This window comes from Ooceraea biroi, chromosome 2 (genome assembly GCF_003672135.1).
Source record: "Ooceraea biroi isolate clonal line C1 chromosome 2, Obir_v5.4, whole genome shotgun sequence".
Taxonomy (NCBI): Eukaryota; Metazoa; Arthropoda; class Insecta; order Hymenoptera; family Formicidae; genus Ooceraea; species Ooceraea biroi.
Window position 1 is genome coordinate 5,182,439 of NC_039507.1, and position 19,875 is coordinate 5,202,313.

A 19,875-nucleotide genomic window follows, 5' to 3' on the forward strand; every position below is an offset into this window, starting at 1 on the left:
TTTCGCAACAGCAGCGACGTACAGTGACAAAAGCACGAACGAAAAATTCTTTTCGGACCAAGGTGCCTCTTCCGGTCTTCCCACCACTTCGAAATTCGACATCGTGACGTTGTGCTAAACCCTGTATGTGAGACCGCGGTGTTTGTATATGATTGAAAAAATGGTTGAATAATTAGTACTTGATTAAAAAAACGCGTATTCGCGCATGCGCACTTACTTCAAAATACAGGAATTGTGGAAATAAATTGATACATGCATCGTGATCTGCATCGTGATTATTTCGAGATTATTTTGAGGTTAAGCTCCGTTAGCAATAATTAATATTACATGCCTTCACACGTAACGGCGTGGTATAATGGCGACGCCAACAAATAGCAATGGTAATCTTGTTGACGAATTTGAAGAAGCATTTCAGGTAAAATGTTTTATTTTGTTCTTTGGAATTTTTATCTAACACGCACGTTTATTGTCAAGTTTATTCTTAATTGATATGTTACGACATTTATACTGAAAAAAGTTGAAGATATTTTCTGTAACGTGGCACATATTTGATATAAAATTTGCATTAATAGCTTTGTCTACAAATTGTTCAATGTTATTAACCCAATATGTTATTATTACATAATCTCACATTTTTACACAAATTAATTTTTTTGTAATATTTTGTAATAATTTCTTAATATTTTTGTATAATTTGTATCGTTGGTGCAATCTATTAAACATTATTATTTATCAACATTTAGCAATGTTTGGGTGTACTGACAAAAGACGAGGGATTAGCCACCAGCGGATCTGGTATATCTGGTTTGACAATGGATAAGGATGAAGGCCGAGTGGAAATGGAGCAAGCTACCATGAGATTCATAGACCTGGCCAGGCAGATGGAGGCTTTCTTTTTGCAAAAGAGATTCCTGCTGTCTGCCCTAAAGCCCGAGCTGGTAGTCAAGGAAGAGATCAATGAGTTAAAATTGGAGTTGGCCCGTAAAGAAGAGCTCATAAAAAGGCACAACGAAAAAATTGCTGTCTGGCAGAATATGTTGTCAGACTTACAAGGATGGGCACAATCTCCCGCTCAAGGTCCAGCGCCCAATGGTAAGTAAATCTGAATATTTTCATCAAAGCGAAACATTCAATGATGTTGATTATCATAACGACAGGATTACCAAGTGGAAATCAAAGTGGACAGAACCAGCAAGCCACGGGCGGTGGTGGTAACGCCACGATGCAGCAGCAACAGCAGATGCTGCAGCATCAGCAACAGTTACAGCAACAATTGCAACAGCAGCAGCAGCAGCATCCACAGCTGCAGCAGCAATTGCAACAACATCCCCTGCAACAACAGGTATTTAAGTAATGCCGTTACGACCAAAGTTAAAATTCTGTTCTCCAGACAGAACATTGTTGACAAACTTCGTATTGAAAGTACGCGTTTTAAAATAGAAAAAAGTGCAATCGAACGAAAAATGTCTTTCTTCCTTCTCAAAAAAGGAGAAACGTTTATTTACGCGTTTAAATTAATGCAACTAGATACAGTTGTAGTATTTAAGTCATACACGTAAATAATAATTATAGATTATATTGTATAGAGTATTTTTACAATTATTGCAATTATTACAAAAAATAATTTGCAATTATTGAGTTGTTTGATTATTTTATGGAGCACTTTTATTAAGCAATGTCCAGACACAATCAGATAGATAATCATGTAGCATGCTCTAACAAATAAATTTTTTTGAACAATTTCAGATAAAATTTAAAATAATGTGTACACAAAATATTTCATGAGAGAAAATGCAATGTTTAAACAATTACAATTACTAAGAGATTTAACTCTTAGTTATTATTAATTCTTCATCAGTCAATCCAGAAAAGTTAACTAATTGCAGAAATATTTTGAGCAAATTGTTTCTTTTACCTTCTTGCCTTTAACATGAATATTGAAGTAAATCGATAAATATCTAATTGAGAGAAAATATTATTATTAATTGCATACTCTGAAGTATGCAATTGAATATTCTTGAAGTTATATGTCTTCAATAATATTCTCTCTCAATTAAATATTTATCGATTTGCATTATTTAAAATTCTGATGGTATATCGATTGTGATAAATACTTGTCTCATGATAAATCTTGTTTCTTTTTTTCTTAAGGTTCTTTTAAGTATGACATATTAAGGTTCTGATATTTTTTAAAAGCTTTCCTCGAAAAGTTTTTTAATAATTGCACATACTACTTTTTATTTTATTGTTGTATTATTGTTAATTATATTCTCTGTTTTCTTTTTATCACATAATTGCATTATAGGTGCAAAAAAAGCAATTTTAAGACGTGTTAAAATATGTATTGAAAACATAAGCCGTAAAAGTATATGCGAATTGAATATACTTTTACATAAACTACTGTACAATCTGAAATATCTGGTTATATCCTGTGTCTAATTATATCTGATTATATCCGTGTTGGTTGCACTTTGTTCTTTAAATAAATGATTTTTTTTGCTATACAAAAAATGAGAATATATTCGCGTTCAAGAAATGATTGTTAGCACAGATCTTGAAAAGGAAATAGAAAAGAAATTTAATCTTTCATCATATTGTCATATTATATTCATTATATTATATAAAATTTCTTTTCTGAGATTCTATCATTATTTCAATTGTAAATTTATTCAAGTAATTCATTCTTGAGATTTTAATATTAAGTCTGTTCTTGTATCATGCAGATATATTTATACAGGCTCGACTTTTATCCATATCCATTTCTTTGCCACTTTTACATGATAATGCTATATTTATTGTTACGATGTTCTGTTATTCGTTACATTCGTTCGAGATGCGTTATTGTATATGCGCGAGAGTTGTGTATCTCTTTGTACGTATGCACCAGGATGTGTGTGTACAAAATTGTATCCATACGGGAGAATCATATATTATTAAGTAACTTTCCTGTCTCTCTCTCTCTCTCTCTCTCTCTCTCTCTCTCTCTCTCTCTCTCTCTCTCTCTCTCTCTCTTTCTCTGATTATTGAAATACTCACTACAATGCTAGATACTCTTGTTTTCCCATGTAATGGTCTGAGAATATGACATAATTGTTAGTCCTACCGAACTAAAGGACAGCTAATATTGTGTGTAATATCAGTGCCTTATATAATTCCTATCACACAGAAATGTATTACATAAGGGAGAACAGATTAAAGTGCTTTTACGATTAACTGCGATATAGAAGTATATATAAAAAAAGATAAACGGATTTTATTTATGACGAGAGTATTGAAAGATTAAATGTGTACGTGCAAAAAGCAAAGCTGTTGTAAAATGGTGCCAAAACAAAGTGAATACGAAAATATGTACAAATATTTAGCCAAAAAAAACAAAGAGGAGAAGTGTAATAAATCTGATAATGGCAATAATAAAGCTTAAGAATATTCATAGTTGATATATACGCTTCACGTTAAACGTTATAAGAATTTAGTGATCACCTTCCACCACACACTTGAAAAGACTCTAACTGATATCTATATAAGTTTAAGTATACGCGGTGAGACAGGTGACACTTTAGACACTTGACATTGATTTCGATTAGGAGGAGTATCATATTTATGTAGTGACGTAACAAGACATAGACAACGTAGACGTCATCTCTCTCTCTCATCTTATTTTTTATATTCTTTCTTATGGGTGATATGTTTCTTCGCATCATATCTCTGTATTCATGATGAAATGTATGTGGTTAAGGAATTTTCGATATTTCCGTGAGCGTTCACCTTTGCATGTAGATATGTATGCATGCGCATCAAGTATCGTTACGCAAATCGTAATCCCAATGAAAATCGGTGAGAAAATATTGTTATTTTTAAATTAGACTAGCAACTGTCAAGTTCCTTCTGCAAGTAGTTTATTTAGATATCGCGAATAAAGAATATATTTCTTTATATATTTATATGATAAATATAAATGGTATAGAGTATTTAAATCTTAAGTTCGCAAGTAATTCATAAGAGAAGTATTATAGCCGTTGCAATCTGGGAGATGTCGTTTCACTTATGTTGTTCTTACTTGAAAGTAGATGTTACGGCGCAGAATAAATATCTCTGTTCATCGCAAACAATCATTGTGCTTTCTTTCATTTCCCTCGCCTACTTATCATCATTCCCAGACAAATCCAACTGACTATCATCGCCTCGCCGTTGCGCATCTACCTCTCTGAATGTATGCATGCACGTAGAACATATTTTTGGGTAGTATTTTGAAAGTAACGGAGTAGTTTCTCTTTAATATCACACACGGTGTTCTTTAATGTCGCAGACAGAGGTATAGATATCAAAGTATAAGCTTATTGTTGTCTTTAACACTGTGCTATATCTTCAAGCTGCACTCACGTTGTGTCTTGTATAATAAGTATGTGTCAGGGAAAACATCCCCTATCCTATCCGTAATCAGTCCAGTCACGATACATCACTTGATGTGACTTTGCAGGTGCAACAAGGCTCTGGTGGCCCGCCGACATCGGGTCTGCAGGGAGTCGGTGTATCGGTCAGCCAGCAGGGCATGTTTATGGCACAGGGCGGCGTCGGTGCCAGAGCTGCCGGATTCCCGGTAGGTGCTGTAGGCAGTAGTGCTCTTCAGGGACCCCTCGCCTTCCTGGAAAAGACAACGAGCAACATAGGGATGCCAGAGAGGCGGAGTTGACGCGGAAGGGGGAGGGGCCGGGGCCGGGGTCGTGGAAGAGGACGAGGTAGAGGAAGAGGCGGTGGTGGTAGTGGCCTACCGCCGCCGCCACCGCTTCTCGACCCTTCAGACCCGTCGTCCTACGCTGCTGCCGCCGCAGTCGCAGCCGCTGCGGCGGCGCCCCTTCCCTCTCCACAGCAGCAGCCACCACCTTGCACGTAAATGTAACATGTGTGGTTCTAATTTCCTGAAAGAAGGACAGAGATCACATCTCGAGATCCAGCAGACTGCAGTGTGCTTGTAGGATCCATGATTGATCTAAATGTGTTGGTGATACTAGTGATGATGATGACTGAAACGCAGTGATATTACGGCTACAGCAACAGAATCAAGTACAATAAAATGTGTACAAATGTAGCATTGATAACTTGTGAGCTTAACGCTCGCAAACGGCAATACTTTTATTGGAACTCAATTTCGAATTAGGATGACAACTGAATAAACAATATGAACGTTGTTACGTGTTGCTCATATGCGAGAAAGTGAATGTCTTGTACTTCTACTTCTGTACTTCGGAGTGGACTGTGAGATAAGGGTGAGTTTACTATATAGCGCGTAAAATTATGACAAAGGAAAATAGGAGATAGTTTGTAATGACAGACAGGTTGAAATGAGAGTGAGCGAGATGTACATAAGAATATATGCGAGCAATATCTTCCTATGCATAGAAATAAGAATGCCTCTGTTTCTTCACGCTATATGATAGCTTACGTTTAATTTTTCAGAAATTACATTTTTGTAATAAATTGCGTTCATCGCTTTTGCAGTGCCTTTGAATCTACCAATCAAATGTACTGTTTGTGCGATATCAATCAGATGTATATTATTTAATTAAATTTAATGTGGAAAATCAAAATGCATGTTGATCATAGTAGATTAGTATGAGCATCTGCGTCCTGGAACTTCAGTTATAATTATTTATTTTATTTTCACCTAGAATAGATGTATGTCTAACGTGTACTCAGCAATGCGCGGCGTAAGATAATTTTATATTATGTTTTTCATCTAATGTTAATGTGATAACACACACACACACACACACAATCAATTTCATATTAATAATAAAATTAATAATAAAATACGTAAATATATTTATTTATTTATCGTATTAACAGGCGATTTATATATATATTACGCCTCTTATACACTCACGGATGCTCATACTATTCTTTTAGACTTAATGAACATGTAAACAACAATATGTATGCAATTTTTATCCTGTACAATATTATATTTGTATGCACTATAGTATACATAGAATTGATACAAATATTAAAGCACGCTTTCCTGTTTTTGTTATTAGATACAGTTAGTTTAAAATCCTCTCAGATACTCGTATAATAAGGCTCTCGAGAATATTTATCAAAAGAAGAATCGGCTTTACACGTAGTAAGAAGTTTCACTGTACAAAATTATCAAGTTGTATAAAACATGTTTCTGGTAGCACTGGTGAATTCTTATTGGCAATCCGTCATTAATAGTAGTAACCCCGCACGTATATGAAATTATCAATATAATTCGTATAACAGGTATAGTTCACTCTTATATAGGGGAATAGTGTCCAATAGAGAAACAATTTTTAACCAGAACTTTCTTTTTAAATGAAACGCAGATAGTTGTTTGACTGTCGTTTATTTAGGAAAAAAAAAATAGAAACTAAGTTTACAAATAGAAGTCACTTTAGATGTTTTTCAAATATTTATATATATATATCATAATTTTACATTTGCCATTTTGTTCTCTACGACGGAGGCAAATTTACAAAAATAAAGACTAAATGTATATCGTACACTGTAACGTCGCAAATGCGCCACATTAAGTAGCAATGCCAGAATAATTTTATCGAAAGAAAAAAATCAAAGAGATTAAACTAAATAAATGTAAATTGTTCTTTCTTTTCGAACTAGATATAAAAGTATATACACTAACTATTTAATTGTATATTTATATATTTATACACATGATTTGAATTTCATGGAATTAGATGGAAATTTAGAAATGCCTCATGTGACAAATATAAAATTTCTTGGTTATAAGATGAGCAGTTTGGATGCAAGTATTGTAAAATATCCTAGTTTAAACTTCATTTTATAGCATGTATACATACCCTCTGCAGGTTCTATACTTTAATTATATATAGGAAGTGGTAACTTATGAAAGATATAGGCAGTGCCTAATATGGCGAGGCGTGATAACCGTTTTGATTCACGAGATGTGGACATCACGATTTTTATTAGAATTCTTATTTTTTATTTTACTTGAATCTCAGACTTATTATTTAATATTCGAGCTAATGATACTGAATATAGTTAGTTCGAGTTTATGGTTTCAGAGTATGCGTTGTCTTTTTATCTTAAATTCTCGGAACGTTCTTGATCGACAGGACTGCACTGCTATCTTACATCTAACGAATGTTATGCATTCTCTTATTGGCCTGTATTAAATTGCTTAAATGCTTTAGCTCATATACGGTAAATGTCACTTTAAATTCATCTAATCCTCTCCACATTAGGCACAATTCCCCTATATATAACACATATCTATATACATGTTATCCTTCTATGTGTAAACTTTTGCATATATGTATATAAAATTACAAGAATCCGTCTAACATGCGAGTTACGCATCCATTAGGTCCTTAAGACAATGTCTGCAGGAACTGTATGAGCGTGCGCGTCGGACGTCCAGTCATTCCGCTCGGGACGTAAGGTACTTCATCGTGGGCGGGACCCATGACACCGGCTATATCCAGATGCATCCACGGTGTATCCTTGGCGACGAACTCCCTCAGGAAAGCGGCAGCGGTGCAGGAGCCACCACCCTTGCACTTCGCGATGTTATTTAAATCGGCACCCTTAACTTTTTCTGAAAATTATCAACCCCGAGTTTTAGGTAACAGAAACAATAACGCCGTGTTCAAAATTGCAACAATAATAGATAATGATTATGAATAAGAAATGTGATACTTTTTGCAAGTAATCTTTCAGTTCTCAAAGTGATCAGATGAGAATGTAAAATGGAATATAACAATTGCATGTCCAACAATCAAAAAATCTCTTACTCGTGACTTCATCAGTAAAGTGCTGCCACAGAGGCAGTCTCCATACTCGATCTCCAGTTACTGTGCCAGCGTCCCTCAGCGCGTCAAAGAGATCACCGTCGTTAGTAAATACTCCAGTTGCCGAATTTGATAAGGCAACCCTCATGGCACCAGTTAACGTAGCAATATCCAAAATAAATCTATATATGAAGACGAGAGATTTATTAATCTACAGTAATTCGCCGTAACTTACTGGTTGTACATATTTTTAACAGAGAATACTTCAAAAAATTTTAACATAATTTGTCGTATACTTCTATAATACTGTATTTATTTCATCAAATCACAATTAAAAGTTGTCCATTTAAAAAATTCATATTTAAAATGCGGCATTTTATATAAATATTTAACAGCTACTTAAGTACATAAGATCATCATCTTTTAAAGCATAAAAGTTAATAAAATTAGAAAAAATTATTTCTTTAGATTGCACAAAAATTTCCTAAATCCTCAACAAAATCAGCTGTTTATTGTAAAAGAGTTCGGTAAGTACCTTGGATTAAACTCTTGAGCGTAGCACAATGCATCAGCGAGAATCAATCTACCCTCCGCATCAGTGTTGTCCACGATAATGGTCTTGCCGTTCATTGCTCGCACCAGGTCTCCCGGCTTCGTGGCGTGCCCGGATGGCAGATTCTCCGTGAGTGGGATCAGACCGACGACATTCTTCTTTAACTTGAGTTCCGCTACGGCACGAAGAGTGGCAGCCACGCAAGCTGCGCCGCTCATGTCGGCACGCATCTCATCCATTTCCGCCGATGGCTACAATCATTTCCTTTCTCTATCTCCCCTTTCTACCCTTATTTTAACAATTTAAACAGTGAGAATTACTTACCTTAATGCTGATGCCACCTGCATCAAAGGTGACACCCTTGCCGACGAACGTCACTGGTGCCGCGTTCGGGTCCTCAGCGCCCTTATAACTGATCTCGACAAACTTGGGCGGTTCGCTGCTACCACGCGATACGCTAAGGAATGAGCCCATTTTCTTCTGCTCGGCCCAGTCTTTGTCGTGTACCTGAACGTTGACTCCGAGATTCGTTAGAGTTTCGGAGACGCGTTGAGAAAATATTGTGGGCGTCATTAAATTCGCAGGCGTGTCCGCGAGTTCACGAGCCCAATTCTGCGCCTGAGCTTTGATAGTGCCCACTTGCCATTCCGCCCTAGAAAAAAACAATTTTTATTTTTAACGACGTATTTATTTTTTCGTATTTATTGAATTCTTGGTTTTCCGGTATAATAATGTATTTTTGCGCCATTCGTAAATAGACTAACATTACTCACTTTCCTTCATCTCCGTATAGAGAAATCTTTGGTAACTTCTTCTTCTTTTCTTCGTTTTTACATCCTTGATAAAGCCACGCGGCCAAACTGGCACCCTCGGCAGCAGCTTCCGCATCTCCTAGCGTTTCTAGTGCAATATCCTTTATCTCAACTTCGTCCAATGCACGACATCCCACTAAAATAACAGTTTTGAATTAATTAAGCAATTCAGTTTCCGAGTAATTATTAATGCAACAAAAAAATAATTTATTTTTTATTCTATAATAAAATTTAATAATATTTTATAGCAATAAAGAATAATTTGAATAAAACAAGCAGCGCATAAAATTGTTTTTATCGGAATATAATTCTGAGACATATATATAGAGAGATTGAAATAGATAAGCAATTTAGATATCAATTATCCTGAATATTGTGATTATGCAATTATAACTATGCAATAATTTTATAACGCGAGGTAGAAGAAAAAAAATATAATCTTATAAAAATAGTAGTGTCAAGATACAAATAAATATCACAGTATTATTAAATGCATGTTAAATATATGACTATCTAGATATGAAAATACAATGTTAAAAGATGTTAAAAGATTTGAATAATGTAAGGAATGATTTTTCTCACATACTTAATGGTATTTTAGATAACGCGAATTACCTGCTGCGGCAGCGCGCACGTTCTCCTTTCCTTCATGGATCTCTTCAAGTTTATTGATACCAAGATTTTGTTTTCCTAGACCAACTACCGCAATTCCGTTGTAATTTGTTTCATCCAAACCCCAAAAAACTCGAGCCTGACCCTTAGGAATCTTTGGTCCTGCTCTGTAGTATAAACATTCGTTCAAAATTAATAAAAAGGTTTGATCGCATAATAAAATTTACGAGGAAAAACATACTTATAATATACTTAGAAAAGACATATAGATTCAGACACAAATTCGTAAATTTATTAATTACAATCTAGGCATTTTTTTGACATTTATTATATAATGCAATAATTTGCAATTTTAAAATATACTCTAAAAATATACTATTTTTTATTCTAAATATTCTTCTTCGTCAAGTTACATTATATATATATATCAATATCAATAATTTACAATTATTCCTTCCCGTTTCAAAGATTATAGCTACACATTAATTCACAACTGCTGTTTTCTGATCTAGTATCAGCCTCAATACAGAAAGCTGTTTCACATTCAGTTCTCACTAACAAGTTGAATTTGCGAACATGTTACAACCTATTTAATGACTTAAAATACAATGCAATTTCTTTTAGTGAACTTCAATATTATACTTTTATATACAATAACGTTACAATAATGCTTAATAGTAACGTGACGTTTGTCATGGGGTTTAGTTGACATTATACAATTGGCATATCGTATAACATAAAATAATTAACCCTCCGAGTAAGTACGTTTTTTCGGCGCTTTTCAGTGAACACTTTCAGTGAGTGTTGGCGATCAACTTTTCGTCATCTTAAAGTATTCAACAAAATTTGAAACAAATTCAAACAAATTTAAAAATATTTATGAAACATCTGTCCACATTTTGATGACAGACTGGCAGGTTTGCCGGTTTGACTGTTACAAGCACCTATTATTTTAACTCGGATGCCGTAGACCGATGTCTTCACTTGGAGAGTTAACTAGATTTATCATAATTACAGTTTTCTAGTAAGCAGAGGATGGACGTTTTATAAATATTTATGATAAAAATTTAAAATAGTCAAAAAAATGAAATCATGTTCACATTGTTTCATTTTTTATATGTTCCAAAAATCTATGCGAGTGATATTTTTATCATAAAATGCTTTTGTTGTTTTTTCTATTTATCGTTTGTACATCTTCGCAGATCAGAATTTTCTTTTTACAATATTCATATTGCTTAGAATAGTAGTATTATCTTATTTGTATTATGTTAATTTTGTTCTTCACCCATGCTCATTTAGACTGACGCAATACAAGATATTTTATAATAATATTGTCATATAAAAGTCATAATACATATCTAACTCATCCTAATCGTATAGAAATTATAATGTGTAGTAAAAAATTTTATACTGCAAATAAGATAAATTTAAAAATATTTGCTATCTATGTACACATATACAGTTATTATTACAAAACATTTTAGTTGCAGCATTTAGTTTGGTCTATTACATTTTATCATATTTTTGTTCACAAATTGTACAGAATTATATTATTCAATTATTATAAATTGAAAATAAGTAACTATTGCTTATTGTATTACTAATTGATATTGCGCATTCATAATTCGTACATTAATTTTATGTTAATTAATATCATTAATAATGAATAAAAGATTTTTAAGTATTTTTAAGATTTCTATATAACAATGATTTATACTATAAATGGAAAACATACACTAATTTTACATACACTAATTCAAACTCTTACACATTCAAATACCGTTTTAAAGTTATTGCACTTGTTCAATAAACTTTATTTTAACGACTTATATTCAAAAATAAGTATCTGCTAAAATAATTAACTAAATGCTAAATTAATTAACAAATATACAATTATCATGTTTTCAGCATAAACATTAAGTATCAGCAATTTAATATAAAATGATGAAAAAGATTTCATGTTTCTTAATTATATATACATAAATTGTATACACAGAAACATATGTTGCATAGTTGTTATAATGTTGTCTTTTACAATATTTCTAAAATATTATTACGCGATTCAGTCTGCACTTTATACTAAATTAGATTAGTAATTAGATTCAAGATGAGAAAATATACTTTTACATTTAATTTTACCAAGTAATTTAGTAACTTTAACCAAGTTTGGTAATACCAAGTTATATCAAATTTATAATTACGCATAGCGTATAATAATCAAAGAAAACATTTGTGGTCTCTAATATATTGAGCATAGATTGATTGAAGATCTTCATTCGCGACAATATTCCTCAATGCATATTCAATGCCACTACTATTCGATTTAGATTTCATTGCGTAAGAAATTTCTTTCTGTATATTTTTACATAGAATTTATTTTTTTTATACTATATACACATCTTTATTAAACTATTTAGAATAATTCCGTCGTTACACTCGTTGTTATTCACGACCGAACTTATTATAAAATGAATACCATAAAATAAAAAGGATCCAAGTAACAAACATTAAAAAACAGAAAATTACTTGAAAATAATACATGTTCTATTCCTATGTTGATCATTGGAAGTATTTAGATCTAATATCGTATTTCAGGCATAACTATAATTGTTAAATTCTCCTCATAGAATACAATTTCTTTCAGTTAAACTATTTTAATATCTTTCTAGTTTCGGCTCATCTTTTTTAGACCCTTTTTAATTTATAGTAATTAAATACACGTTTCACTCATAATCAGCTTTCTGTGCAATTAATTCTCCCCAATTGTCTCAAACCAATTCTAATATTTTAATAATTCCTTGGGAGTTTGCGGCTACTACAACATTGGACATCTGCCTCCAGCACACTGCAGATACAAACTCATTCAGATCCTCCTCTCTTCTGTCCTGCAGCTCTAATATGCTTCGAACGGCGTCAAATTTGTACGAGAACAATTGCTTCGTCAAACCCTTGTAATATACGTACAACGCGTTATTTTCCGATCCACAGGCAACATAGTCGCCATCAGTGGCGAGTCCGACAAAGTTTTTCTCATTTACATGACCTACGAATGAACGTAAACAAAGTGGATTATTTATGTTCCACATTTTCAGTTGAGAATCGGTGCTGGCGGAGACAATTTCCTCCTTGTTGATGAACTTGACATACGAAACCGCTTTACGATGGCCCTTGAATATGCACAATGCCTCCTTCATGTTACGCAGATCATAATAGTGGACGCAATGATCAGCGGAGCCGAAGGCTAGGTGACACGAGCTGCGCGGGTTGAACTTTACGCAGCACACGTTTGCCTTTGCCTCCAATGACGCCACGGAATAATCGGTATTCAACGCCCACAATTTGACCCGAGCATCGTCAGAGCCGGATGCGATCAGCCTAGTGTCAACGTCGTTAAAGTCAACCGACCAGCATCTCTTCTCGTGTTCCTGAAATGTCTTGGTCCTCTGACCCGTGCTGGCGTCCCATACCGTCACCGTGCCCTCATAGTCTGACGATGCCAGCATACCCTTGTGGAAGGAATTCCATGAAACGCACGAGATCTTGGAGCTGGAAACCATCTCGACACAGGGATAATGAATGTCGACGGTGTCCCGTATGACTGCGCCGTAATCGAACACTTTTATGCGTTTCGTCACACCGGCAATAGCGAAGAACTCGTTATCTTTATCGAACTCGATGCTAGACACGATTGTGGAATTGTTGAAGAGATCCGAAGAATAGTTGAGAGTGGCCAGCGGACGCAGCGAATTGTAGCGTGAGAATTTGACAAGGTTCTCTCGGAAGATGTCCAAACCGGAATTTGTACTGTGCACACCGCCATGCTGCGCTTCGCTCTGCGACTGTGACTTCTGGCCGAGTAGCAGCTCCTTTCCGCGGGAATCGAAGTAACATTGAACGAAATCGTCGAAGTGAGCGTGCAGCCTCTTCCTACGGATGGCCAGGGTGGACCCACTGGGTTGACTGGCGCTCGGATTTGTGAAGGTGTCGACGCCGCCGGCTGCCTTATCGCTAGGCTTCACCATATTAGAATCTATTATATCTAAAAGGCCCAGCATCTCTCTTCTGATAGCCGAAACCTGCGCGGTGTCGTTTTCACTCGCCTTCCTGACGTCCTCCACCCGCGGACACTTGCTCTGGACGTCCTTCAGGATATTTTCCACCTCCTCCATGTCCTTCTTGATCAATGCTACTTCCTTTTGCAACTGATTCTTTTGCTCCTCCTTCTGCTGCAACAAATGCTTGAGGAACTCGTGCAGCAATTTATTCTGCGCCGTACAAGTCTCCGCCTCGAGCAGGTGCTTCCGTTGAGTCAATACCTCCAGCATCACGTTCACATCGGGTAGGGTGAGATTGGCGCTCTCGGCCGCCACGATACTTCTCAATCCGTCTGACGCTGGCGTCGACGAATCGTTACTCGCCGTTCGATATTTACCGCTCTCCGCGTAAGAGCTTAGCTGTGCGAGACCTTTTGTCCTCGTTTTGTACTTGGACACCAATTCGTCTAACAGAAAGTTCGGAAATATGTCCTGCTCGCTTAACGTGAAACTGCATTTCGGACAACGATCTTTAATCTCTAGACACTTTACGATACAGTTGTGGCAAAATGTGTGTCCGCAACGCGTGATGTAAGCCGTATCGATAAGATCAAAACAAATCGGGCACATGTAGTCGTTGCTCTTATCCTCTAATATCCCAGTCATCCTCTGTAGGACGTTCGTGGGTTGTTGATGTTTACTAAATTTACTGCTACCTTCGCCTAATCCACCACTGCTCCCTGGGCAGCTATCGTTCCCCGTGTTACAATCGCCCGGAGTCGACATTACTACTATTATTCTATATGATATTTCTCAGTCTTGAAGCAGTGATGGTTAATTAACTCAGGAGTTAATATTTTTTTGTAAAGTCTCTTAAGGGGGCATTCGACTTGTCTGACTCGTCGTATCGAAAAGAATATATCATTAATCAGGCAGTATTATATTCTCATCTATAAAGCGCAGCGTGTATCTACGAAATCCTTGTGCTGAGCAAAGTCGCGCTTCATATCATGTGTATAATACCGTCTCTCAGTCTAGTCATTCCTGAAACAATGAAAATAATGCCAGTGAGCTCATGAGGCACAAAAGACCATCATTGAAAAATTCAAAAATTTCTCATAACACAAAATACTTTATGTGAGAATTTTAAGATAAAAAAGGAAAAGCACTTTTGAGTGTCAGATAAAAAGCTCAGGCAGCATTATAACAATTGTTTCAGGCTGGAAATATGAATAAAATATTTAAACACATTGTTACATCGTACGATGACAAAACGAAAGTGAAAGAATAATTTTTAGAGTGCGATGTCGCAAGGGCTTTCTCAAACGTGTCGCAGTTCTATTGCGTATGACGTAGTATACATTTGTTAAATAAGGTATGTGCGAAGAAATGTGTGTATGCGTGTACATGAAAGTGAGTCGTAATTCATGTAAGTCCACATTATCGAGCGAAGGAGGGACTCAACATAGAGGAGAAAGAAAAGGTAATTTTTATGTTAACGTGTGTTTAGATATGTATATAGTCTCGAGATTGAATTTGTCGTAAATATATAAATCTACAAGAGAAATAAATGTAATCTACAACAGTACAAGGAGTACAACCTTGTTAGATAAGAACGATACGAGCGCAAACACACATCAGAGTGTGATGTCATTTATATAATCGCGCAGATGCACAAAGGTTATATAGCATGTAACGAACAGTAGCGGTAACTTACAGCACGATATTTTTCACGAGCTTCCCGTTAAGCAAGGCATTGTACTTGGTCGCCGTGGGGGTTAGCACGACGTTGCTCTCGTCCTCTGTCTCGTAAACACCGAGCACTAATCCCTTCTGCAAAAACAAGCAATGTCATGTCGGTCATGAGAGAATAGACAATAAGGTGCTTTGTTCCAGTGTAACGTACGTGGCTCGAATGGCGAATAAACGAATGTATCTTTAAAAATCGGGGCCGAATCGGCCGCAATTATCACCGTTGACACTGCCGCGCGGAAACGTAAAAATCCGGAGCTCACGTTCCGAGCAAAATCCCGACACACACGCACACGGCGATAAATCGTGCTCGACAAATCGTGCGCGTGGGAAACTTTCCAAGTCTGAACGAATATTTCGCGTTTCGTCGTTTCGACGAGTGTATCAGGCGTATTAATCGACGAGGAAGCGCGCAAACGTGATGATAATAGTTACCTTCATTGTCGATACGCTGGAGAGAAACCGTAAGTGTGAATTTCTGTGCGGTAGTACGTTAGCTCTGATAGAAGACAATGCCATAATTCGTTCCCGAGAACATTTAGGGAATATATATATATATACCTTGCGAGAGATGCGATAGTCGACTGAGTGTCGACTTCGATGGATCGATCTCGTGGATCGGATTGTGGCGCCACCGTACGTGAAGCTACCGCGCGAATTACGAATATAGGAGATTACTTTGCTTGGTCATCAAGCAAATATTAAACGAGATTGATATAAATTATAAATAAATGTGATGCAAAATATTTGTTTATGTTTCTGTTAGTCACTTGGATCCGTGAATCGAAATTTTAAGCGTTGATTTAAGATCGAGTAGATGCAATTGGCGGCATTGCGCCACCATTTTATCAACACGTTTGTCCAATCCTGCGTATTATTTTATTATCATTTATTATATTTATTTCATGTCTTTTATAACAATTTCGGAATATATATATATATATATATATATCACATTTTGGAGCATTCGTTCATGTTCGTGTACCTACGATGAATTTTCTCATTTTTTCAGCCTAATCCAAGGTCATCAGAGGGGAAGCGCCTTTCATTTTGGGCCCGCTAGAAATCCCGGTTGATCGACTCGCGTGGAGTGGAGTGGGGTCAGTCACGAGAACAGTGGAGGGGACGGTCGATGGTGTTGGGGCCTCGTAAGTGTGTCGAGGGCCTGTCAAGCATCAACTTTTCCACTCTGCATACAGAACGCGGTCACGTACGTTTTTTAATAGTTGCACAAGGCTCTCGACAATTTTTAGGGTGCGCGTGACAGTAGGGTTCGATTGGTTTCTGTGGCGCGTCAATTCTCACGACAGTGGATCGCGCTCGGGCCCCGCAGCTGCTTCGAGAATTGGAATGCGGGATCAACATGGAGGAGGTGGCGGATAGATCGATATTGCTTGGTGATGTCACGTACGGTCGCTGACTCTTCCGTCCAGCATCCCGTTGTAAGTAATAATTCGCACGACGAGAAATAAATGGCACGATGCGGAGAGCATTGATAACGCCCGCAGCAAGATTCGATCGCAATGCGTACGAATGGCCGCGCGAAATTTGAGATTTACTGCGGCGAATTTTTTTGAAAGTAAATACTGCTTCGCGTGCGGTACACACGAGTACTGAAGTTATCGATGAAGCAACACCCTCGGGCGACTTCGAGGGGATACAATAATTTCGGTTATTTTTCTAAACTCGTAATCGTCCGTTCGCACGAATAAATTAATATATCATGGCATATGTCGTACTCTAAGATAGGCTGGTATAAATAATAAATAATAATTTATAAGTGTTCTTTTCTCTATCAATGCAATATTTTTCTATTTTTTTGCCTTTTATTACAATGTTTTATTTTAATTTTAAATATTTTGATAATTATAAAATATCTTCATTTCAAAAATATTTCTTAGATGTTATTTTTTTAAATTTTGTATTTCATGTTTTAAGCTTTTTTCACGATTATGTTATCCTAAAAAATTGTTTTAGAATTTCTTTTACACAAATGTAATGCAATCTTGATACATACATTCCTACTATACTACATGTGATCACAGTTGTACTGAAATGAACTTCAAATTGCAGAACGGAGCATGGAATGGACGGATCATGTCCACTCCTCTTCCCCAGCTTCGGGGAGCAGAGCGGCTCTGAGCGGGGAGGAGGTTACTCATCACAGAAGCTCGGTGTGTACCGACCGGGTGCAGACGCCATCGATTTGGGTTACCACACCCTTGATAACAATGCCTGTCGCACTACGTCGGCCTCATCGTCCTCGTCGACTCTGGGCATTGTGCCGAACCCACCGATCCGTCAACAGCATCAGCAACAGCAGCCACCATTACAGTCGAAGCACCATCTGGTTCACCATGCTGTAGCGGACCTCTGTCAGCTTGATGACAGTCTTTTACTGAGGATCTTCAGCTGGCTGGGCACTCGCGACCGGTGTGCTTTAGCGCAAACCTGCCGGCGCCTCTGGGAAATCGCGTGGCACCCGGCTCTCTGGCGGGAGGTCGAGGTGCGTTATCAGCAGAACGCTACCGGAGCGTTGAACGCGCTCACGCGTCGCGGCTGCCACACCTGCATTCGCCGCCTGGTTCTAGAGGGTGCCACCGGGCTACCTGGCATCTTCGCCCAACTGCCATTTCTCAATCTGACTTCCCTGGTGCTGCGGCATTCGCGTCGCGTCACCGATGCCAATGTCACTACCGTGTTGGATAGTTGCGCCCACCTCAAGGAGCTTGATCTGACCGGCTGTCCCAACGTCACCCGGACTTGCGGCCGCATCACTACCCTGCAGCTGCAATCGCTCGATCTCAGCGACTGCCACAGCGTAGAGGATTCTGGCTTGGTGCTGAGCCTGTCGCGGATGCCGCATCTGGGATGTCTCTACCTGCGTAGATGCGCTCGCATCACCGACGCCAGCCTGGTCGCTATCGCTTCCTACTGTGCCAGTTTACGTCAGTTGTCGGTGTCGGACTGCGTGAAGGTGACGGACTTTGGGGTGCGCGAACTGGCGGCACGTCTCGGCCCATCTCTCCGTTACTTCTCGGTGGGCAAGTGCGACCGCGTGTCCGATGCCGGTCTGCTGATCGTCGCCCGTCACTGCTACAAGCTGCGTTACCTGAATGCCCGCGGCTGCGAGGCGCTCAGCGACAGCGCAACCATCGCCCTGGCGCGTGGCTGCCCGCGTATGCGCGCACTGGATATCGGCAAGTGCGACGTCGGCGACGCGACCCTCGAAGCGCTCTCCACTGGGTGCCCCAATCTGAAGAAGCTGTCTCTGTGCGGATGCGAGAGGATCACCGATGCCGGCCTCGAGGCGCTGGCCTATTACGTACGTGGCTTGCGGCAACTCAACATCAGCGAGTGCCCCAGAGTCACGTGGGTCGGCTATCGCGCGGTCAAACGCTACTGCCGACGATGTGTCATAGAGCATACTAATCCTGGGTTCTGTAGCTGATCTAACGCGGCTTAACATATCGTTTATGTTTTGACGACCTTAAGTAGCGATGTGAGGAAGTTTCCCTGAGAGATTGTACTCCGGAAACACGAGGAAACTTTGAGATATTCTGAGAATAAAAATATAAATGTTTTTCAGCTAAAATATTCGAAAATATGTTAAGAGTAATTAATTTTTTTGATATTTTGATAACATTATAAAATTTCTTTGTAATATAATATTTTTTATTTTTTTATTTTTTAGAATATTCTTTAAATCTAAAGATATTTCGAAAACGTACAATATATTCTCAGAATATGTAATCACCTCACATTGCTGGTCTCCCAAGTACCAGACTGTAATATAGCAGAAGTTTATAGGGAATTATAAACCCAAATTTTTATCCGAGTTTACGCGACGATAATTGTTATTCTTTTCGATCGACGAGAGAGAATGATGAAGAGCGAATTGTTAATCTGAGATCAATAATTTGTATCACCTGAAATCTATTTATTAACGGGCTATCATTCTGTCGCTCGCAAGCATGAATTTGTAAAAAGATGATTTGTTTCACGATTGGTTGTAAAAATATATACATATGTTTGCTTCAAAAATCGTGCGTGCTATTTATTGTTTCTTGTAATTTAATGAATCGCGTAAAGATAATAAATCGTTTCTATTCTGTAACAATATTTTGTAATTTATTGTAACAACAATACGACATTAAATATGCTTATTTGTGGATGTCAATTAAAATGTGTCTGTAAATGTGTAAATTCATTATTCCCGCACGTATTTCGCAATAACAGAATCGTGTAATGAGAATTTATCCTTTATTACATTTAATTCTTTTATGTAAGTATAGTATAAAATCTACATAACTTTTGTATAAGTA

General features: G+C 37.4%; 3 protein-coding genes across 5 annotated transcripts; 2 read left to right on the forward strand and 1 right to left on the reverse strand.

Moving 5' to 3' along the window:
* Window positions 1-148: 148 nt before the first annotated feature.
* Window positions 149-6,170, forward strand: LOC105281670 (mediator of RNA polymerase II transcription subunit 28). Its single transcript, XM_011343071.2, has 4 exons — window positions 149-415; window positions 744-1,092; window positions 1,158-1,342; window positions 4,478-6,170. The coding sequence occupies exons 1-4, from the start codon at window positions 356-358 to the stop codon at window positions 4,688-4,690; spliced, it is 807 nt and encodes a 268-aa protein (XP_011341373.2). The 5' UTR covers window positions 149-355; the 3' UTR covers window positions 4,691-6,170.
* LOC105281668 (E3 ubiquitin-protein ligase COP1) lies at window positions 5,940-16,131 on the reverse strand. 2 transcript variants are annotated; one of them, XM_011343067.3, is made up of 8 exons: window positions 15,986-16,131; window positions 15,516-15,631; window positions 9,768-9,931; window positions 9,114-9,288; window positions 8,665-8,992; window positions 8,323-8,591; window positions 7,791-7,969; window positions 5,940-7,594 (listed from the first exon to the last, which is right to left on the reverse strand). In XM_011343067.3, the coding sequence occupies exons 1-8, from the start codon at window positions 16,067-16,069 to the stop codon at window positions 7,368-7,370; spliced, it is 1,542 nt and encodes a 513-aa protein (XP_011341369.1). In that variant the 5' UTR covers window positions 16,070-16,131; the 3' UTR covers window positions 5,940-7,367. The 2 variants fall into 2 exon arrangements, with proteins under 2 accessions (XP_011341369.1, XP_019887949.1); XM_020032390.2 differs by lacking the exons at window positions 5,940-7,594; window positions 7,791-7,969; window positions 8,323-8,591; ... (2 more) ...; window positions 9,768-9,931; window positions 15,986-16,131 and adding exons at window positions 10,941-14,842; window positions 15,705-15,972.
* A 402-nt stretch (window positions 16,132-16,533) lies between these two features.
* LOC105281666 (F-box/LRR-repeat protein 7) lies at window positions 16,534-19,736 on the forward strand. Of its 2 annotated transcripts, XM_026967938.1 has the most exons (3): window positions 16,534-16,698; window positions 16,804-16,992; window positions 17,624-19,736. In XM_026967938.1, exon 3 carries the CDS (start codon window positions 17,637-17,639, stop codon window positions 18,999-19,001), a length of 1,365 nt encoding a protein of 454 aa, XP_026823739.1. In that variant the 5' UTR covers window positions 16,534-16,698; window positions 16,804-16,992; window positions 17,624-17,636; the 3' UTR covers window positions 19,002-19,736. The 2 variants fall into 2 exon arrangements, with proteins under 2 accessions (XP_026823739.1, XP_026823738.1); XM_026967937.1 differs by having other exon boundaries at window positions 16,534-16,992.
* Window positions 19,737-19,875: the final 139 nt, after the last annotated feature.